This window comes from Triticum dicoccoides, chromosome 1B (genome assembly GCF_002162155.2).
Source record: "Triticum dicoccoides isolate Atlit2015 ecotype Zavitan chromosome 1B, WEW_v2.0, whole genome shotgun sequence".
Lineage (NCBI taxonomy): Eukaryota > Viridiplantae > Streptophyta > Magnoliopsida > Poales > Poaceae > Triticum > Triticum dicoccoides.
Window position 1 is genome coordinate 8,360,734 of NC_041381.1, and position 23,117 is coordinate 8,383,850.

General features: G+C 47.0%; 3 protein-coding genes across 3 annotated transcripts; all 3 read left to right on the top strand.

The window, feature by feature from the left end:
* Positions 1–694: 694 nt before the first annotated feature.
* Positions 695–3,694, top strand: LOC119315292 (photosynthetic NDH subunit of lumenal location 5, chloroplastic-like). Its single transcript, XM_037589955.1, has 7 exons — positions 695–840; positions 933–1,103; positions 1,948–2,098; positions 2,191–2,279; positions 2,908–2,962; positions 3,050–3,135; positions 3,279–3,694. Exons 1-7 carry the CDS (start codon positions 808–810, stop codon positions 3,429–3,431), a joined length of 738 nt encoding a protein of 245 aa, XP_037445852.1. The 5' UTR covers positions 695–807; the 3' UTR covers positions 3,432–3,694.
* A 15,387-nt stretch (positions 3,695–19,081) lies between these two features.
* Positions 19,082–19,921, top strand: LOC119298969 (avenin-3-like). Its single transcript, XM_037576281.1, has one exon. It carries the CDS (start codon positions 19,146–19,148, stop codon positions 19,755–19,757), a length of 612 nt encoding a protein of 203 aa, XP_037432178.1. The 5' UTR covers positions 19,082–19,145; the 3' UTR covers positions 19,758–19,921.
* A 918-nt stretch (positions 19,922–20,839) lies between these two features.
* LOC119298977 lies at positions 20,840–21,367 on the top strand. The gene has a single exon (XM_037576295.1). It carries the CDS (start codon positions 20,925–20,927, stop codon positions 21,141–21,143), a length of 219 nt encoding a protein of 72 aa, XP_037432192.1. The 5' UTR covers positions 20,840–20,924; the 3' UTR covers positions 21,144–21,367.
* The last annotated feature ends 1,750 nt before the right edge of the window (positions 21,368–23,117 follow it).

Below are 23,117 nucleotides of genomic sequence, written 5' to 3' on the forward strand. Positions count from 1 at the left end.
GTCTTCTCGTTCCCCCTTTCGCAAAGCGAGCTCATTAATTAGATCTCCACGATAAACACGATCTTTTTATCCCCCCTTTCGTAAAACGAGCTCATTATATCTCCACGGTAAAACATGTAATACATCACCCAACGAATTAGATGGACGACCAATGAGGGCGCCGACGCCGGATCTGAATATCCACAAGCCGTCGATATCCAAACTTCATAGAAGGTTTAACCATGGGTATATCAATCTCACCCCTGGTTTAACCCAACGTGTTGGTTGGGGGTAATTAGAGTTAGGGAATGGGAATTGAAGGGGTACCAGACTTCAAATCTATTGTTTGGTGGGGGGTATTGGAAATTTACAATGAAGTAGGCATGAGACTTGAGACTCCAACTCCCACCGTTTTATTAACAGGGGAGGGGGTAGGAGTTGGATGGGAATTGTTTTAATGAGTCAATCTTAACCCTTCATCCTAACTTTCCTGTCTAGTCCCATGTCAATTCCCATGAACCAAAGAAAGGAGTATAATTTCTCACGCACCAAACAAAGGATTGTGAATAAAACGACTCATTCTATGTCTAATCTCAATACAATTTCCTCCTCTAAACTCCCATTCCGTTTCCCAGATATTGCCAAACACCCTACCATGGACTTGGGTGCGCAAATAGGATGAACGAGAAGGGCTCAAATCAACAGCTCCACCGGCATCAGGGGAGTGAGGAAGCAGAATAAAAAGCTCATCCTTTTGGTTATCTGCACAGAGTCTTCCGTCCGTCGCCTCCAACAAATCCCATCCCAAAACCTCCTCCTCGCCCTCCAATGGCGGCCGCGACCTCCTCCTTCGCCACGCTCGTGAGCTCCCTCCCCTCCCCTCATCCCCACTTCTTCTCGGACCCGCCTGGTCTCCCTCCTCAGCCTGAATCTTGTGGTGTTCTTTCTTGCAGGCCATCGCCCGCCCGGCGGCGGCGGGGTCGGCGGCGCAGAGGGCGCTCCTCGCCTCGAAGGCCCCCTCGTCGGCGCTCTCCCTCCGCGGCGGCCGCGTCGCGTCCCCGGCCCTCTCCGCCTCCCGGCAGAGCCGCGCGCGCTTCGTCGCCTCCGCCAGCGCCGAACCCTATGTAAAGATTCCCCATTTGTTTTATCTATCTACCTTGGCACAGGGGCCGCAATCTATGTGAATCTTGCCGAATTGCAATCCAGTAGTAGACATATCTTATGTGTCTTGCCGAACTTCCATGCGATTCCGTATGCTGGCTGGTAGCTGTGATATTCATGAGAAATATCAGGTCACTCACTGAATTTTTTGTGTGAAGAAAATTGCAGGCTGAGGTTTACCGTCACTGCGACGGGCATGCCATTCGTTTATAAACATTCTTAGGTTCAGTTATTTAAACATTCGTTTATGTTATTCCCCATTAGGTTCAGTTAGTGTTAGTTGCTCGCTGTCTGAAGAATCAAATGCGCTGCTGTTTCTATCTGGGCACTGTGGCCGCTACCTGTGTAAAGCCTGCGGATCTGGCACCGCTCCCTGTTCAGTCAGGAAGCTGAATTGCAACCTAATAGACATGTAGTTTGCCTTCGGTTGTGTACTTGTGAACATTCACACCATTCTGTATATTATTTGGTAGCTGTAATTTTCATGAGAAAAATCAGGACACTCACTGAATTTATTTATTTTTCTGTGTGTGAACCAATTTGCAAGTTGAGGTTTTGTCATCACTTAACTGCCGGGGTATGCCAGTGTTAGATGCAGAGTACCATACACTGGTATGCCATGTGTTGGTGTTTAGTTCATTATCTCCAGTTAGTGTTAGTCGCCGGCCGTCTAAGGGAACAAATGTGCCACTGTATGGTTTACACAATATGCCGGTTTTGTGGTTGCATTGGTGCATATCTTTTACCTTATTATGGATGCCATACATTTCATGGTGTTTGAAGCTGTTCCTTCATCATGCATTGCAGGCACCTGAGCTTCAGTCCAAAGTTACAAACAAGGTCTACTTTGACATAAGCATTGGCAACCCTGTCGGGAAGAACGTTGGGAGGATTGTCATCGGGCTGTATGGGGATGACGTTCCCCAAACCGTTGAGAACTTCCGTGCTCTCTGCACTGGTACGAGGGACTGCTGGAGCCCTGTTCTGTTATCCCATCTGTGAACGATTGCTCTGGTGAGGAATATGACCAATTTCTCCTTTTTGTATCAGGGGAGAAAGGGTTCGGATACAAGGGATCAAGTTTCCACCGTGTCATTAAGGACTTCATGATTCAGGGAGGAGACTTTGACAAGGGCAACGTATGTGTTTCCTACCTTCGTCTATTCTTGTTTGTTGCATGTGCATCCTTATGCCGTATTGCAGATTGCATTAAGAAAAGCTAAAGACTATCTCTTGTTACCATACAAATACCTTTGCTCACAAGATTGAACGGATTCATGTGCTTATTTCTATTTTGCATGATAATTGTGCTAGCTGCTTCTCCTTTTTCCTTCTGAACTGTGGCTTAGCTATTTGAGTACTCTGTGCTGTTTAAGCATTATTTTACGGACCAGATGGACTGGGGGAGAATTAGAGGGAGGTAGTTTAGGTCCTTGTACTACTAGCTTTGCTCGTGTACCTGCATTCAATTTCTTACCGTGCTGCATTTTTACCCTGGATGTTATCCATGTTTGACTGTCAATAATCACTTGCACTAGTGCATCCTACCCTGTTTTGTGGTCAGTGGCCTCGTGGTAAGAATTCAAGGTGATTGCCACCGCGCCGTCCTTTCCTATATTGAGGCGTACATGATTTTGTGTTTCATCTGCATTTTGATCTACTTATGCATGGCTGGCTGAAGTACTTTTGAAACTTCGGATTGCCTAAAATGAAACATACAGCTTCCAACAATGGCATGTGAAAATAACTAGAAACTGACAATTTCAGGGTACTGGAGGGAAAAGCATATACGGCCGCACCTTTAAGGATGAGAACTTCCAATGTATGTGTTGCAATGAACTAGTCTGTATCATGCAATCTTTGCTTCAGATTATATGCTAACTGATTATATATTATTTAATGTTCTTAGTGGTTCATACTGGACCTGGAGTGCTCAGCATGGCTAATGCTGGACCGAACACCAACGGCAGCCAATTCTTCATCTGCACGGTCAAGGTAATTAGTTGTGTACTTCCTGCTATCAGTATCAGTCAGTCAATGCGAGAAATAGCTAGTACCCTTTTCCCGCTGCCGCTCCATCGAGTTTGAAGTTCATATAAATAAATCCCCGATTGAGGTTTCTGCTACCTTGCTTGCAGACACCGTGGCTGGACGGGAGACACGTTGTCTTTGGCCAGGTTCTTGAAGGCATGGATATCGTAAGGATGATAGAGTCGTCTGAGACTGACAGAGGTGACCGTCCGAAGAAGAAGGTGGTCATTAGTGAGTCCGGGGAGCTTCCGGTGGTCTGAGTTTTATTTAGATGGTTACCACCTTCCATCTGCGCATCTGGATTTTGCTGTGGACTTGTTACAGGTCTTTCTCCTAGTAGTTAGAGACCGCGCTGAGTTGAGCCCAAAATTTCTACTCCCGAGGCATACGGCATTCATCTACTGTTTGACTGGAATAAGAATGTGATTGCTTTCCTCAAACCTGTTTTGTAGCTTTGTTCATGATAGATAATGCATTGTGAATTTTCTGGCGGATCTATGAAATCCCTGGATATCTTTATCTATTGGTTTTTACCTGCTAAATAAATTTCCCTCAGGAGCTGCAGGCAAATTATGCCATGTAAAGGCTTGGTATCATTCCTAGCAATCCCAGTTCCAACACTTGTCATGAGCAGATTTAGCAAGCAAAACCTGCTGATTATCTGAATGATCTGCACAACAATGCAAACTTAGTTTGGCAGACCAACAGATTATTGATCAAAGCTTCACATGTGTACTGTAAAGCCTTTGACATGTAAAGGGAATTTCATGAATCATGTCATGATCTACTTTTGCAAGTCACATTTTACTGTGAAGTCTTGGGTATCTTTACAGGCCACACAAGATTACAAACTTAGTTCAGTGCAAGGTGTGCTAATCTGGTTTATGCGCTAACAACCCGTAGAACATTACAAACTAGTTTCAGAAACTCCGATGTAATCTAGATTGATGTTTGAAATGTAAAGTGAATAACATTAGTTATCTCAATTGATAAAGCTTTGGTGGCAGTGGAGCGATATGTGCAACAACAAAGAACTTTGATGAGTAATCCAAGAATACACTTAAGTAGTGCCACCAGACACAAATGATGAGTTGAGAAGCATCCATGCACTTCCCAAGAAAAGTAAATGCAAAGATGAAAACAAACAATGCCATGGTAGCTATGAATAGGCATACACCATCAAGATCCTCCATCATCCACCATTCACATTAGAGAATAAACATCAAAGGCAAGCAAACAATATCCAACACAAATCAACTATGAAGATCTTCCTCGCGCTTGCCTTTCTTGCCACTATGGCTACCATCACCATAGTCACCTCCGATGTGACACTTCCCTAGTTGCAGCCACAAAAATCATTTTCACAGCAACCACAACAACAACCACCCTTTCCACAACCACAACAACTACCATTTCGAGAGGAGCGATCAACTCCACAACAACACCCATTTCCACCACAACAGTTACCATTTGGGCAACAACTATTTCCACAACAACCACCCTATCCCCCACCACAACAACCACCCTATCCCCAACCGCAACAACAACCATTCCCACAACAACATGAACAACCAGCTCAGGAACAACAACCATTTGTACAACAACAATTGAACCCATGTAGGGATGTCCTCGTACAACAGTGTAATCCAGTGGCAGCTTTGTCATTTCTCCAGTCAGAGGTGGTGCAACAGAGCAGATGCCAGGTGTTAAGGAAGCAATGTTGTGTGATCAGCATGACGAGACTATCTAGCACCTACTCATTGACCGTGCATTTGCGAAGCAAGTCTGGCATTGGATTGGAATGGTCACTAGAAGAGTGTATTTTGAACCGCTGCAAAACGAGACCCTAGGCGAGTGGTGCATCCATGTAGGATTGGAGCGCGGTTCACTTGAAGGTGACACGTGCTAAGTGCCTCCTAGGCATGTGGATGCTCTGGAAACATCGGAATGGCATCATTTTCAACGATGCGACACCGTCGTTAGCCCGGAAAATCCACTGTATTCGGGAGGAAGGACGGCTTTCGGTGAAGGCGGGACTAATTAAGGGTGATCTGAAAGGTTTTGACATAGAGGATGTGGAGTGGGTTGAGACAGAGTAATTTGTTTAGATAATCTAGGTGGTGCCGGATGAAATCCGCATGTAAATATCTTGTGTAACGGTGGACTCTTTGGGGTGTTGATGCGGAGCATCCCACATTCATCCCCATGTACACTCTGACTACTCTCCGAGCCCCAAGAGGACATATGACGAGACCTCGAGCATCCGCCATTGGACACAAGGTGAACTCGCTCCCCTCTAAACCTTCACTTTCCACACGTGAGACATGGTTGCTACTTCAAGCGCGGACCTTGTGCATACTCAGGTACACCCGAGGAGACCATAGAGAACCCAAGGACCAAGGCCGAGCGTGCGCGGAAGCATGGAAGAGAAGGAAGAAGAGCCAGCTGCTACAGGCCCCTGACATCCGGCCACAGCCCAGACATCCGGCCACAGCCCGGACATCCGGCCAGGCCCGGACATCCGGCCCAATGCCCGAAAATCCAGCCCCCTTCTATCTAGAGAGCGCCAGAATCGGCCAAGCCAGCCCGGACATCCGGCCCCCACGCCCGGACATCCGGCCCCTCGCGAGCCACCGGACATCCGGCCCCTTCTCCCGGAAATCCGGCCCCTCCATCACCGAATGCATCCGGAAGACCCAGGCCAGCCCGGACATCCGGCCTCCCAGCCTGGACATCCGGCCCGTCGCGAAGCCCCGGACATCCGGCCCCCAGCCCGGACATCCGGCACATGCATGTGCGCAGAGAGCAGGCCAAGGGCCCATGTATCCCCCTCTCACTTACCCCTTCGTGGGCTAGCACTATATATACTCCCTCACCTCCTCCTAGCTAGGGTTAGCAAAGGATTAGCTCATTTGAGATGGAGCTTTGCTCATCCATATGGATCTCCTCCTCGTGAGAGACCACGGCCTCTTCGGAGAAGATCCACCATGGATTCAAGACCCCTTTACGGGAAGATCCCTTGTGGATTCAAGACCTCCTCAAGGAGATGAACTACCGCCGCTTGTATCGTCCTTTGTTGGATTTGGACCGTGTATCTCTTTGTGTTCCTTGGATCTAGCACATGTGTGATCATATTCATGTTGGTTGAGTGTATTCTCTTGCGTTTCCCCGTGATTTCCCTCGTCCCCCTCCACGCGTTCTTCGTGTTCCTCGTGGGGATCCTCTCCAAACGTGAAAGATCTGCCCCTAGGGTTCCGCCCTACATCATCTTGGTATCAGAGCCACGTTGATCACGTTTTTGGAGCCCCTACCCCATGTTTTCTAGCTTGTTTTTGTTGATTTCGTCCTAAATCCGAAAACCCCCCACCAAAAATAGCCCCCATTTTTTATTGTGATTTGTTGGTTTGATGATGTTTTGTTGATTTTGATCCATGGATTTGCTTGGTTTCAAGTGGATCTAGCATCTCCCCAAGTTTCCCCACTTTCCATCCACGAAATCTCTCCAATTTTGCCCCCGAAATCATCAATTTCCGCCCCAAAATCGAGTTCTTCGAGTTCATCCTCGGATTTGGAGCCCGAACATCCGGCCCGATCCCCAGACATCCGGCCATCCCGGAAATCCGGCCATTTGCCCGGACATCCGGCTCCTGGAGAGCATTTTCGCGCAAGTTTCTGGACATCAGGTCCCGGACATCCGGCCAAACCCCCGGATGTTCGGCCGCTGTCATTTTAGTTTTTCCCGTTTCACCGTTTTGACCATAACTAATTCATCCGGAGTTCGATTTTGACATTCTTTAGCTCATTTTGAAGCTATTGACATCCTCCATCCTACAAAAATACCACCATCACCATTTGACTCCATCAAATTTTTAAAAATTTGGCAAGTTTTCCTAGGCCCTCCACCATATCATCCGCTACACCACCACCGACTTCCGCAACCTAACCCATTTTGCTTGCCATAGCATCAGTGGTTGCTTGAGTAGTGATTTGTGTCTCCTAAGGTGTTTCGGCTACTTAGGGACGATTACTTCTTCATCAACCACCACCACAATTTTCCACATAACGACCTTGCCCACCATACATTTTGCCAACCCAACTTAACCAATTTTGTTTGATCTTGTTTGAGTTGTGGCTTGTGTCTCCTAAGGTGTTTAGGCTACTTAGGGACGTCAACTTCAACTCCGACACATGTATAGCCAATCATTTCACTTCTGCATTACGAAGTGCAAACCACCACCGCTTTCCACTACCACCATTTGACATTTGACGTTTGAGATTTTGAGTTCGCGGTTTTTCCGTTTCCTAAGGTGTTTCGGCTACTTAGGGACGAGACTCCATCATCTTGGTTTCTACATCAAGAACACCGCCACTCATCATCGCCTCGAGGTCGTCATCGACTTTGACCACTTCACCATCATCCGTCCGTGGCGTACAAACAAGAAACCTTGGACGGTAACCTCCATATCATCTCGGTATCGTGGTATCCCTCCATTGTATATTCCCCTTGCCATTGCATTGTTAACCCCTAGCCCATTTTGTGTAACTTGCCTATCGAGACTAACCATTTGAGTATTGCCGGCAACGTTACTTGTGCACATTAGTGATCATACTTCCCATAGCATACATACCATATCATCGTGGTGCATATATTGGTATCATATCTTGTGTCACAAGTTTGTTCCCGCATATACACAATTGCTATCTTGGTTTGTGCATTGTGCAAAATTGGCCATACAAAAAAAAAGAGAAATAAGCTTTTAAGCAAAAGAAAGAGAGCAAAGAAGCTTGTAAGCAAGTGCCATAGCATCATACCACATTGCATATAATATTTTCATATCCGATCATCTTGGATTATCTTGAGAGAAACACCAGGAACCATACATACATAGCATACTTGGGATAGAAAGTTTATCTATTTTGCATCTTATAGGTTGTGCACAAGTGTCGTATCCGCCTATAGAGCAATCATGCTAGCGTCTCTCTTGAGTTGTGCAACACGAGCGTTTTCCGTGGACTCCGCATTTTGTGCTCATTCCTTGGTTGCATGACCCCATTTATCTATCCGTGTGTGTGTGTTTCCGCGTACCTTTCATTGCTATTGGTCTACTTGTTTCACTTGCAAATTTATGAATCTCTTTCAACATTATTGACTCTTGCTAACATTTTCCATCAATTTTTTGTGCCACTATCCTCACCGAGCTCCACTATAAGCTTTAATTGTGTAGGTGTGAGAACCGACAAGAACTGGTACCAATTGTGCTCTTTCCTTGTAACACATTTGAGTGATCATTGATCCATCTTCAACATCGGTCAAGGTACATTTGGTCTAGTTCTTCTCCTTCTCCCACTCATACTTGCTCGATTCTTGTGATGGATAGGCAAAGCATTTCATCTCCGGTCCTCGACAACAATGACGGCGTGAACAACTACATCACCAAAGTGTCCATCTTCGATCTACAACAACAAATGCAAGGTGCACAATCAAGAATGCAAGAGCGCATCGAGAACATCTCCATCGTCATTCGTCACTCCGAAGCAAGGAAAAGGGACTACATCGACAAGAAGCTTACTGCACATAAAGAGGAGCAAGATGCAAGGATGGAGGAGATTCGGACCTTGCTCAAGTCTACTTCCCCTTCATCATCTTCAAGGCGGCGAGATTCAAGCCACAAGTCTTTGGAGCGCGAAAATGATGCAAGCGCAAGTCATCCACGTCCACATCTACATGGCGACCACCATCACGTTCGTGATCAACATCGTCATGAAGGGCAAGTCACCTCCAAGCAACATGTGCACGACGATGACGAACGACATCTACTACGAGCTCAAGCGTGACAATGACACCATCATCATGAAGATGCTCGCCAAGCGCAAATGTACAAGTCCCAACAAGACCAACTTCACGCCAAGTCCAAGCTTCATGAGCACAAAAGAAGACCGCGAGACGACCACCACCAAGATGGAGCTACGGTGTGATGCCCTCGATTCAATCATACACTAATCATACACGAAAATGTGTACGATCAAGATCAAGGACTCACGGGAAGATATCACAACACAACTATAGACACAAATTAAAATAATACAAGCTTTAAATTACAAGCCAGGGGCCTCGAGGGCTCGAATACATAAGCTCGAATACACAAGAGTCAGCGGAAGCGACAATATCTGAGTACAGACATAAGTTAAACAAGTTTGCCTTAAGAAGGCTAGCACAAAAGCATCTACGATCGAAAAGGCAAGGCCTCCTGCCTGGGAGCCTCCTAACTACTCCTGGCCGTCGGCGGTCTCCACGTAGTAGTAAGCACCCTCGGGGCAGTAGTAGTCATCGGTGGTGTCGTCTGGATCCTGGGCTCCACCATCTGGTTGCATCCATCGGAAAGAAGAAGAAAGGGGGAAAGGGAAGCAAAACAACCGTGAGTACTCATCCAAAGTACTCGCAAGCAAGGATCTACACTACATATGCAACATTATCAATGAAATGGGATGTATCTGTGGACTGGGCTGCAGAAATGCCAGAATAGAGAGAAGGCCTAGTCCTATCGAAGACTAGCATCTTCTGGAAACCACCATCTTGCAGCAAACAGGAGGGAGTAGAGTAGCATAAAGTAAAGTAGTAGTAGTGTTATCAACCTCGGCCAGAGATCCTTTCTCGACTCCCCGTGAGAAAGCAATCCCAGAGCCATTCTATCCAATTGTCATCACAATCCAATTCTCATCACAAGTATCCAGTTCTAGTTGTATCGATCGGGATACAACTCCGAGCTTCCGTTACCGTAGGACATGCTATCGATAGATGTTTTCTTCCTGCAGGGGTGCACCAACTTACCCACCATGCTCGATTAACTCCGGCCGGACACACTTTCCTGGGTCATGCCCGGCCTCGGCCAAACAATACACCGCAACCCGACCTAGGCTTAATAGAGAGGTCAGCACGCCGGACTAAACCTATGCCCCCAGGGGTCATGGGCCATCTCCCCAGAAACTCCTGCACGTTGCGTGGGCGGCCGGTGAGTAGACCTAGCTACCTCCTTAAAAAAGGTAGGAGCTTACCAGTCCAAACCGGCGCGCGCCACTCAGTCGCTGACGTCTAATAAGCTTCGGATGATGCATACGACGCAGAACGCCCATACTATGCCCACGTGATGGTTAGTGCTATCAGGCCAGAGGCCCCTCAGATCAAATATCCAAATCATAGTGGATTAGGAACGCGTGGTAACAAGCAGAGACTCACGAAAGATGTGACCCCGTTGCCCCGTCTCGAGGACTTGCGGCAAGGGCTAAGAATGCCCGGCCACACCTCGTAATTATCTCACGGGCACCTTCCAGGTCAACCCGACTCCACATCACTCGCAATTATGCTCACACGGGTATCGCTCAGGGTTGACCCGTCTTTAGTAACATGGTTCAGTGTAAAGTCATAGTAACCATAGTAACCGTGTGTCCAAACATCAAGGGGAAAACCCGAGGAATCACCCCCGATGAATTCCACTCGATGTAATCATCAAGGTGAACGTAAGAGGAATCACCCCCAAGGTTCACACTTGAGGGGTTGCACGACAGAGTCGTATCAGAAGTGGTTAAGGCGGAATCACCCTCGATGACCATGACCGAATAGCTACACTACAGGGTTAACATCAGAAGTGATGTAGAGGTCTCACCCTCGGCACTCGATAGTAACCCAGCAGCGTCGAGCAACTAAGGGGAAAGAGATGTGCGGTGCCAGGGCCTGGTCTTCGATCCCGTTGATCGGGTCTTCGATGATGAAGCAGGGGCAACAAGGACAAGGTGGGGGTCACTGATGGATCACTAACCAACCTATACTAAGCAGTTTAGGATAAGCAAGTAAGGTAACAATAAGCAGGTTACAAAAGCAGGCTATGCATCAGAATAGGTGCAAACAATAACAGTAGCAAAATCTAATGCAAGCATGAGAGAATGGAATGGTCGATATCGGGATGATCAAAGGGGGGCTTGCCTGGTTGCTCTGGCAAGGAGGGGTCGTCATCGACGTAGTCGATCACAGGGGCAGCATTAGTCTCGGGGTCTACCGGAGAGAAGAGGGGGAAGAAACAGTAAATACAGAGCAAACAATGCATCACAAGGCATAACGTGGCAATATGCTGTGCCGGGTGTGACCTAACGTATGGCTACACGATAAAGTGAAGGGGGAATTCAACCGGGAATGTTTTCCCGGTTCCGGACCTGTGTTAGACAGATGACCAGAGGGGGAATGTTCCATGTTCAGCATGCTAGGGGCATGTGACATATGAACGGACCGCGTAATCGGATTCGTTGGATTTTTCTGAGCAACTTTCATATAGAAAACATTTTCATCGGAGTTACGGTTTAATTACTATGATTTTTGCAAGTTTAGAACATATTCTGGAATTAAATAAACTAACAGAAGGGTTTATTGCGTCAGCATGACGTCACAGTGACATCAGCAGTCAGCAGGGCGGCTCACCAGGTCAAACCAGGCCTGTGGGTCCTATGGGACCCACATGTCAGCCTCTGTTAGTCTAATAGTGTATTAAACTAACTAATCTAGGTTAGTTAGCTACTGGACCCCACCTGTCATAGACTAATTAGCTAAACTGATTAGTTTTAATTATTAAAACATTTTAGTTTGAGGAATAAGCGGTGGGGCCCGCATGTTTGTGGCCGGGCCTACCCAGTCAGCAGTTGACCGAAGTCAACAGGACAGCCGGGCCCCAGGGGCCCACGGGTCAGTGACCGAGGGGGTGGCCCCGGCCGGCCAGGTCAGCGGTGGTGCCGGAGCTAGCTCCGGCGAGCAAAGCAACGGCGGCGCCTCGCCGGAGTTGCGCGGAATCGCGCTACAGGGGGCCTCCGGACCTACGGCTTGGACCTAAGGGCGCGGCCCGGCGCCGCGCACACGATGGTGACGATGACCGGCGTCGGGGACGACCGAAGCATCGCTGGCGGCGAGCGGAGGCGGCAGCGGCGTTCAGGAGCGCGTTGGGAAAAGCCTACGAGGCGCCAAATTGGCCGCGGCTAGTCGCATTCGAACGGGCATGACCTCGCGCGTCCAATGGTGGGGCTCGCATTGGCTGGGGGGCCCGGCAAGGTCGCCGACGGCGAGCCGAGGCGGAGACCGTGGGTGGAGCTAGTCGGGGCGTGGTTGCGATGCGCGTTGAGCGAGTCGGGGAGATGCGTTCGGCTAAGCGAGGCAGCATGCATCCAGCGGGGTGAGTCACGCAAGCGAGGGTGGCCGGAGCAGGGCTCTGCAGCGGCGACGGCGGTCCGAGCTCGGCCATGGCGGGGGGAGGGGAACCAACTAGCGTGCAAGCGCAAAAGAGAGATGTGGAGGGCGAGTGAATCTCACCGAGGGAGCACAAGAGGGCTCGTCGGCAGCTTAGGAGCAGCAGGGGGTTGGCGGAGCAACGGCGACGTCGCGGTGGCCGGAGATGGGGACGAGGACGAACGGCGGCTGCGGTGCTGCCCGGTTCCAGCGGAGGGCGCCAGTCGAAGGAGACGACCCCGGCGGAGCTTACCGATAGGGTCAGCGGGCGCGGGGCCGCCGGTGGCCGTGACAACGACGGAGGGCGGCGGCGACTACGCTCGGAGGTGGACGGGGAACGAAGGGGGAGGCGAGGAGGGAGCTGGTGGGGAGAGGGAGAGGTGGATCTGGGGAAGGAGAGGCGCAAGTGGGAGTGGGGAGTGAGGATCGAGGCGATGCGGAGGGAGGGGATACTTATCCCCTCGTCGGCGAGGCACGAGGCGACGAGCGGGTTCGACGGCGACCACGGGCGCAAGTTGGTTGAACAGGAGAAGGGGAAGGCGACCGGGGAGGGGGAGTGGGCCGGCTCGGGTGGGCCGACGGCCAGCTAGGCCGTTTGACCCAGTGGAAAGGGTCAGTTTCTTTTGTCTTTGTTTTCCCTTTTTCTTTTTCTTTTTGAATTAAAAAAGAGAGAGGAAAAGATTTATTTGAGTATCCAAAGGATTTAGGAAAAATATGGGACTTGGCCCATTAATTCCTCCACATTTTTAGGTATTGCCACAAATAGTTTGGAGGCAAGAGGAATTGACTAGGAATTTTGGAAATTGGGAATGGCATATTTAAATGCTGCTGGAACACTAATTAGTTTCCAGGGGCAATTTGGGAACTCCAAAGATTTTGGTTTTAACATGAAAAATACTTAGAGAATATTTGTCATATTGTGAACTATTTTGATTGCATGAAAGAAGAAGCAAATATTCGACATGCAATTTGAATTTGAATTTGAAGCAGATTTTGGACAAGTGGCATTTTGGCATGATGATCATGATGACATGACCTTTATTAGGGGGAGATTACTGTACTGTGATGTGGGGGATGTTACATACGGCTACAACAACCACTTTGGCATCTTCTCCAAGTGCTATCAAGGCATCTTCGCCTTTGGACGTACGACATCTTCGCCTACTTCCCACGTGTACGCCTACATCGACTTCATCAAGTTCAAGGCAACTACCTACGAGCAAGGGTGACACTTCCATCTTCGGAAGCCCCTCAAGGAAGATGGCCGAGCAGGGGAAACTCCCTTCGGTCATGAAGTCGAGCTATGAGGTGCCACATCATATGGACCTCCAAAACCAAGACGGTGACAAGACGGTCGAGCAAGGGCCATCCCCTTCGACCACGGCTACGAGTGCGAACCTCTTCAACAACATGAAGACGGCGCCCATATTGGACTCATACTCCGAGTCAAGCTACGCGACCACGCATGGAGACATTTGCACCTACACCTCTCCGGCACCCACATATGTTGAGATGCCCCAAGTGCCATGTGAGGAGAGCCACCACCACATGAGTGACATGAGTGACTCCACCATACGTGACATTGAGAGCATTTCCTATGAGAGGATGAGTGTGACCCCCACTAGCCCCACACATGAGAGCATGCCACACATCCTATGTGAGGTTGAGCGCCATTTGAGTGACTCCGCCAACCATATGAGTGAGAGCATCCTTGAGGGAGTGAGTGAGCCACAACACTTAGAGAGTGAGGTAGTTGACACGGCACGTGAGGACACTATGATTTCTAATGACTTAACCTCTACTCCTAGTGTGTTTTCTTCTTTAGTGCTAGGTCTCCTACATGAGGACATGACTACCCTCGACGAGTCCATCCCTCCAACGGGAAAACCGATGGCCATGATGGACAATGATGCACCCCCACATGGTTCCATCAAGATGAAGAGGACAACGAGTGGATCTTCAACACCTCACCTACAACACATGAGAGATGCTCCAATGGTAACATAGGTGATGGTGCTTCTCTTGTCCCACTAATGGACTCTCTTGACAATGATTGCTTGCATGATGTTGATCCACCTATTCCCATGCTTCAAGCTAGTGCGACTTCTTCATGTCTTGACTTACCTATTTATGATGACTATGATGATGGTCATGTTGAGTTGCCTAGTTGTGATGCTATGCTCCATAGGATACCATGTGAAAATTCTATTGGTCACGTCATGTTTGACAATCCTTTGAACTTGTCATATGCTATGACTGAGATCTCCCATATTGCATCATTTCAGTCTCAACATAGTAACTATGCATGCCCCATTAAAATCAATCCCATTTGCACTTATGGCATAGATGATGAGATGATGGTCATTGGCTTTTGTTTTTCATGTGATGATATTGCCATGCTTCCTTTACATGATTTGCGCAATTCATCTACTATGTCATGCCATGATCACATTGTTCCAAATATGCAATGTTTTGGATGTTGTCAATATTCTCCATGTGATGTTTCCATTAATGCTCATGAGGAGACCCCCATAGTTTCCTCATACATATTAGGAGATTTTGATGCATTCCATTCTTTGCATGATTCCCATAATTGCGTGCACCATATGCATTCCATGAATAACAATGCTATAGATATTCCTCATGATGCATTACACAATTTGAGTCTCCATTATGCTATACATAAGAACAAACCCATCATGATGGATGACATGTTTTTATATCGCGCATCTCATTTATTTGAGCATTGGATATTTTGTGCTAACCGACACATGCACGTGCGCATCATGATGGATGATGTGTACATATACCACGCACACACAATTTTCCCTTTGACTTTGTTTTGTGTAGGTACTCATGTATACTCGTCAATCTCTCAATCCCAAGAGTTGACGAAACGAGCTCTTGAGAGCAACGATGACTTGGGATCTCGTGGACTACCATTACCACCGTTCCCTTCGCGCAAGGACTACGCGCATCTCTTCTACTTGGCTCTCACACGGCTATGGGCTATTTACCACTTGTCACCTTATGCCCATACTATTGTGATCACTTTGCATGTTATACTTGCTTCTATGCCTTTGCCATGCAATTGTGACCCTTCCTTGCATCTACCCATGCTTCACCATTATGATACTCCTATGTGTATTTGCATGCTTGGTGGAGATCCTTGTTGCTATTGCCATGTTTATCATGTGCCCCATGCCATTGATGCTTGTTGTGTTGGGAGAGTCATGATGCCCCATTGCTATTTACATATGGCCTCTAGCCAATGCATTGATGATATTTTTCTCATATCTTGCTTTCATGCTTGTGATATGTCATGTGCATTATTCATGCCCACTATTTGCACACATGATATGCTTGCCATGATTCCTTCCAGTATGTTGCATCTTCGCACTACTAGCTTGCTTAACTTGATCACTATTATTGTTTGCTTGGTTGGATCAGCCATGTTCCACTATTACTTGCTTTCTTGGGTTGATGACATATGTGCTCATGCCTCTCACATGATATATCTTGTTCATTGTCTCTTGTGTCCATTAGTTGCCTCTTTCATATCCGCTTGTATTGAGTGCAACCATACTATGCTTATTGATCTTGGAGACTTCGACACCTTACTTGTGTTGCATGCTTGTTTACTTGAGCCTCTTGTGTTCGGTTGTTCTCGCATCATATGCCTCCACACTATGAAATGCTCGCTTGTACCTTCTTATGATGAGCATGATGCATACACTTGTTGGGTATCTTACCTCACGAATGATAGGTGTTGCATTTGCACTAACCTCATTTGTTTTTCCGAGTGTTTGCCATGTTCTTTCGTTTTGAAGGATTCACAAGGCGGTACCATGATGAGACAACTTGGTCATGTGAAGGCATACACGATGTGTGACACCACCATTTTCGACATCCTCATAAAGGTGAACTCCTTCCCTTTGAGCCATCCTCACATATGCATATTGGATGGGTCACTCTTTCGTTGGTGTTTCCTTCTTGTTGTCTACATGTTACATCTATTGGATGGAGGAGGGACATTGGAGATTGGCTCTTTGGACCTTCAAGTTGAGGAGCGCTCGCCCTTATTGGATGCACCTTCGAAACTCCACTCTTGCCACGACATCGAGCATTGGTACACCAACACCTCCATATTTTGTTGATTGTGCTTCCTCATGTCATGCTCGATGGACATATCATACTCACCACAAGTTTGCACCCCATGCATGGATTGACTCACATTATGATTGCCTTGTTGCATCTTATATTCCCATGTCATCCATGATATATGAGCTTGTTCATTTCCTTAGCAAATTTGTTGTGATCTACCTTGATGGCATTTTCATACATCATGATCATATTGTCCACCATCAATTGCATGATGACATTCACATATTGAGCATCCATTGATATGTTCATGCTTTTGATGCACCATCCCATTATGACATCATTTTGCATCGTGGTTGCATTGCTCATATTCATAACACATTTGTGTGCACAATGACTGCATTTGCTCCCATGAATGCTTTGCATACGATTCTATACCATCTTGTTAAGCTTGATGCGCTTTGTCACGCACTATCTTGCCGCACAGACTCATTCTTACATGATGGACACTTTGTGTGCGCTAACCATTGTATTTCCGAGTGTCGCTTGTGTTTGCTCTTTTTGCATGTCTATCACTCCGGTGACACCTTGGACTACTTGGATTGCGCCATGTCTTCAACTTCGTCCAACTACAAGTCCGTCCATGACAACTGTTTCCATGGTGATGAGGATCATGATCCGAGGTCAGATCTTTCCCAAGGGGGGGGGGGAGATGATGCGAAGCATCCCACGTTCATCCCCATGTACACTCCGACTACTCTCCGAGCCCCAAGAGGACATATGATGAGACCTCGAGCATACGCCATTGGACACAAGGTGAACTCGCTCCCCTCTAAACCTTCACTTTCCACATGTGAGACATGGTTGCTACTTCAAGCGTAGACCTTGTGCATACTCAGGTACACCCGAGGAGACCATGGAGAACCCAAGGACCAAGGCCGAGCATGCGCGGAAGCATGGAAGAGGAGAAGGAAGAAGAGCCAGCTGCTACAGGCTCCGGACATCCGGCCAGGCCCGGACATCCGGCCCAACGCCTGGAAATCCGGCCCCCTTCTATCTAGAGAGCGCCAGAATCGGCCAAGCCAGCCCGGACATCCGGCCCCTCGCGAGCCACCGGACATCCGGCCCCTTCTCCTGGAAATCCGGCCCCTCCATCACAGAATGCATGTGGAAGATCTAGGCCAGCCCGGACATCCGGCCTCCCAGCCCGGACATACGGCCCGTCACGAAGCCCCGGACATCCGGCCCCCAGCCCGGACATCCGGCACCTTCCTGTGCGTAGAGAGCGGGCCAAGGGCCCATGTATCCCCCTCTCACTTACCCCTTCGTGGGCTAGCACTATATATACTCCCACACCTCCTCCTAGCTAGGGTTAGCAAAGGATTAGATCATTTGAGATAGAGCTTTGCTCATCCATACGGATCTCCTCCTCGTGAGAGACCGCGGCCTCTTCGGAGAAGATCCACCATGGATTCAAGACCCCTTTACGGGAAGATCCCTCGTGGATTCAAGACCTCCTCTCGGAGATGAACTACCGCCGCTTGTATCGTCCTTTGTTGGATTTGGACCGTGTATCTCTTTGTGTTCCTTGGATCTAACACATGTGTGATCATATTCATGTTGGTTGAGTATTTTCTCTTGCGTTTCCCCGTGATTTCCCTCGTTCCCCTCCGCGCGTTCTTCGTGTTCCTCGTAGGGATCCTCTCCAAACGTGAAAGATCGGCCCCTAGGGTTCCGCCCTATATCAGGTGTCTTCCCCCTTCTTCTTTAATGGATGATACACACACTCGTGCGTATTCGAGAAAAAGAACTAATACCTGCTAAATTGTACTATAATTTCCATCAAGAACTGCAACAAAATATGTGGACGCACATGCTTTGTAAATGCTCTCTATCGTTCTTAGCAATCCCTAGTTCCAACACTTGTCATGAACACTTGAAAAAATTCAGCAAACAATACTTGATTATCTTAATGGTATGCAGAACAATACAGATTTAGTTCGACAAACTGACGCAATCTTGAACTAACCTTCATATGTACTTACATGTAAAGCCTTATACTAATCCTGTATGACATTACAATCCTTGACATGTAAAGGGAATTCGACGAATCATGTCATCATCTACTTTTGCAATTTTTTTTTGCAGGAAGTCTACTTTTGCAAGTTACAATACTAGTCTAATGTATCTTTGCAGGCCACACAAGATTACAAACTAAGTTCGGTGCAAGGCAAGCTAATCTAGTTTATGCGTAACAACTTGTAGAACATAACAAACACAGTTTTAGAAAATGATGCAACCAGATCGATGTTTGTCATGTAAAGTGAATAAGATGAGTCATGTGAATTATCAAGCTTTGCTGATAGCGGAATGATATATGCAACAACAAAGAACTTCGATGACCTGTCCAAGAATACACTTGTAAGTAGTTGCACCTAACGCAACCTACGAAATGTTAGTGACCGAGAAGCATCCATGCACTTTTAAGAAAAGAAATGCAAAGATGAAAAAAAAGGCGATGACATTATAAATAGGGCTTCACCATGAAGACCCTCCATCACCCCACCATTCACTCAACTTGAGAACAAACATTATCTAACACAAATCAACCATGAAGAAATTCCTCGTCCTTGCCCTCATTGTCATCGCGGCGACCACCACGGCCGCCGAACCCTTTACTGCATTCCGTATTGCTTCGGAGCCGCAACATCCATCATCTCCAGAGCAGCAACCAACTCTGCAGCCACAAGAACATCCAGTTCCACATCAAAAGTTGAACCCTTGCAGGGATGCCCTCCTACACCAGTGTAGCCCAGTAGCTGATATGTCGTTCCTCCGGTCACAAGTGGTGCAACATAGCAGCTGCTTGGTAATGTGGGAGCAGTGTTGTCAGCAACTAAAAGCGATCCCCAAGCAGTCAAGATGTGAGGCCATCCACAACGTCGTGCACGCCATTATTTTGCAACAGCAAAAACAATTGGTACAAGGTACTTCAACCCAACCTCAGCAGCAACAACAACAAGGTCAACAAGAACATGGTCAGGGTTCTAGCCAGCCACAACACCAACAACAACAACAGCAACTGGATCAGGGTTGGATCGTGGCGATAGGGACATGGGTGATTCAGACCGTTCCGGCAATGTGCGACGTGCATGTTCCACCATACTGCTACACCACCATATCATCATCGAGTGACGTCACTACCGGAATGGGCGGCTACTGAGAAGATGAGAGCTCTAGTATCCGAAAAATGGACCACCAATGTTTAGTCAATGGTCCGATCCATATGTAGCGGTGAAAAATAAAGTGCCATGCATTATCATGTGTGGACTAGACTGGCACTAGTTCAAACTTGGGAATAAAAGGCAAACTAAGTTATTTTCTGCATATAGCGTTATCCGCGTGTTTCCATTCGGGCACACGTGGATATGTTCATTCCTAACCACAATATTATGCATTAACTATCTTTGTACTCCCTCCGTTTTTACTTACTCCGCGTATTAGTTTTGACTCAAGTCAAACTTTATAAAGTTTGACCAAGTTTGTACAAAACAATATGAACATTTACAGTAACAATTTTATATGATGTGGAAATATATGCAATGATGAATCCAATGATATATACTTGGTGGTGTATATGTTAATATATTTTTCTACAAAGTTCTTGAAAGTTTATAAAATTTGACTTTAGACAAACCAAATATGCGGAGTAAATAAAACAGAGAGAGTATGTAGCAAAATAACCTTTAAAAAATAACCAAATGGTTGTGAAAGTCGGACTGAGCTAGATCCCTATTAAGGTAAGGAGTAAGGACTAACCACAAACCAACTCTTTAATGGTGATCCTTCTGAATTTTGACCTTCTTGAGATGATTCACAACTAGTTCTAAATAGTACTCTCTCCGTAAAGAAATATAAGAGTGTTTAAATCACTACTTTAGTGATCTAAACACTCTTTTATTTCTTTACGGACGGAGTATATGGCATTGGTATCAATGTGGTCCATGTAAGATTTTACTGTTGGTTTAGACTTTAGAGAGCGGGCAATTTCTCATTTCTGTCCATATCCTGGAGGAAAGTTTGCTGTCCAGAAAATGCGTTCATTAATTAAGTTTATGCAGACAAAACTCAAACAGACATTGGTTGTTTCCGCCCTCCTGTTCCACAGAATAAAGAAGCTAGTCTCGTTCTGCATATTATGGAAACCACTAGTTTTTTTCAGAAACAGAACTTTCTACAGACCACACCATTTTCCCTGCTGTCCTGGCAGTACATATATAAGTGATAATTCACAAAATGGATGGAAAGCCATCCATAAATAAAGAAAAGGCCATAGCTGGCTTGAGTAGTCATCATCATCATCATCCCAAAGAAGAAGAGGAGGAAGAAGATGCAGGACTGGGGTCTGGTGCTCATCTCCTTCATGCTCTTCATCCTTCTGTCCCCAGGGCTTGTCATCCAGATCCCTGGCAAATCGCGGACGATCGAGTGCGGCAAGTTCCACACGAGCGTCGTCTCCATCCTCATCCACACCATCATCTTCTTCGCCCTCGATGCCTTCTTCCTCGTCGCCGTTGGCGTCCGCATCGAGTTCGGCTCCTCATCATGAGTAGTAGAGTACTCTGTTTCACCATGTTCTAGCTGTTTATTTTAGTCTTTCTGTTTTGTTTAGTTCTTGCTGCTTGTTAATTAGTTTGCCTGCCCTCAATCATTGCTGACTGGGATATGTTACATGGTGGGATCATGTGAAATTAATATTCCTGAGTTTTAATGACAACATTACTGTGTATCTCTGGGATCATATTTTTTTCATAATTTTGCTTTGCAACTTTATTTAGTTCTTCATTTTGTCTATATGTCCTTTGAGGAGTTGCGGCAAATCGATGCCTCAAAATTTTGTCCTAGCTAGAACAAAGGAGAAGCTGGCAATACTGTCATCTCCTGAACTAGCTATAACACACACTGATTCGTGTGGTGGTGTTGACACCAGATTTTGGCACGGTCAAGAACTTATTTAAAATGGCATCAAATGGAGAAGATCTACATGAGAAGATCTACATGAGAGAGTTCCGTATTTTTGATATGAACGTCTTTGAAGTTTGGGCCATCGCCATCCGATTTCATCTCGAAGGCCGAAACTATGCTCAAAGTAGTAAGATCTTATATTCAGAGTACAGTTTGGCGGATTAAGCCCCCAATACGACCTCAACTGGAAAAAGTTTCTACATAAGTTGTCTTCTTCTCGTCGAAACGGTCGATTTTGATATAAAAATCATCTTAATCCGAGGTCGTATGCAACCTGTGGAGGCAAAATAAGGACAGAAACAGAAGCTGCAGAGTCATTTCGGACGGACCGAGTTGATTGACTCGGTGAGACCGAGTTGATCCGAGAAAGAAAGTTACAGAAAGTTGGCAACGCTCACTCGGTGGCACCGAAGCAAACTAATCGGTGAGACCGAGTTGATCCGGGAAATTACAGAAATTTACAGAGAGTTGGCCACGTTCACTCGGTGGGACCGAAGCAAAACAATCGGTGAGACCGAGTTGATCCGGAAAATTGCCAAAGATTCCTGTCCGAGTTAGGTTAGGGTTTGTGACGTTTCGGATGGACTTTTTAGTCCATTTCTTGTATGGGAAGTCCAGCCGCCTCATAAATAGATGAGAGGTGACGGCCGATTGAACAACACACAATCGACAAATCAATATACTACTTTTTATCCTAGTTTTTGCATCTCTCCCTTGTTCTTTCTCTCTCGTTCTTCGTGTTGAAGGGCAGCGATCCTCGAGGCTCTAGGGGCGAGCGAATCGACCTAGGGCAGCCCATAGCCGCCGCGCGTCCAGACGGGGTCCCTCCGGGGCGCTTGGGGTTTCGGGTCCTGAAAAGCACCCGCCGGATTGCTTGCGTACCGCGCTTCCGGACGGGTCTCCTTCAACGTGAGCTGCGGTGCATCACCCTCGGCGTTGGAGGTACACGGTGACGTGTTCGTGTGCGAACACACTTTTTAGCGACTCCGCTGGGGACGAAAGATCAAGAATCATCATCAACAATGTCTAATCTCCCCAAGCCCTCAGAAGTTGACGCCGATAACATCATTAAGCCCGGTCTTGATGAGCTATCGGATGAACATCGCCAAGCCTATGAAGCACGCAAGAAGCAGCGTGAAGAGGCTTTTGAGGCGCTCAAGAATAAGCGCGAGGAGGAGGATTTGGAAGCGTTTCTTTCAAGTTTCAAGAAGGACCGTCAAGGCAACATCACTCCGGTTGGAAACGTCAATTTTCCTCACCTCATCGACGAACAAGATGTAATCACTGTGAGTAACGTTTTTTCTCCGGAGCAAGTGGCTGTGATTGAAAGTCTTGTTAGTAAGGGCAATGTGATGGCATACAATTCTTTCGTGGCTAGTGATAATGCTCAAAAAAATATGCCTCCGTCATCTAGTGTTACTGTTGGTGCATCTGAAAACGCTAGTCCAACTTTACCTATTTCATCGGCACCTCCTATAAAACAACAACATAGTATGCCGTTGAATTTTTACCCTAGTCAAACCAACCAGATTGTGACTACACCTACATACCCTAATGC

What these genes read in the sequence shown, in the direction of transcription:
- LOC119315292 (XM_037589955.1), top strand. Translation starts at nt 808, where the DNA reads ATGGCGGCCGCGACCTCCTCCTTCGCCACGCTC. An exon ending in CCTCCTCCTTCGCCACGCTC is followed by an intron (nt 841 to 932) that starts GTGAGCTCCCTC and finishes TCTTTCTTGCAG; the next exon opens with GCCATCGCCCGCCCGGCGGC. An exon ending in CTTCCGTGCTCTCTGCACTG is followed by an intron (nt 2,099 to 2,190) that starts GTACGAGGGACT and finishes TTTTTGTATCAG; the next exon opens with GGGAGAAAGGGTTCGGATAC.
- LOC119298969 (XM_037576281.1), top strand. Translation starts at nt 19,146, where the DNA reads ATGAAGAAATTCCTCGTCCTTGCCCTCATTGTCATCGCGGCGACCACC.
- LOC119298977 (XM_037576295.1), top strand. Translation starts at nt 20,925, where the DNA reads ATGCAGGACTGGGGTCTGGTGCTCATCTCCTTCATGCTCTTCATCCTT.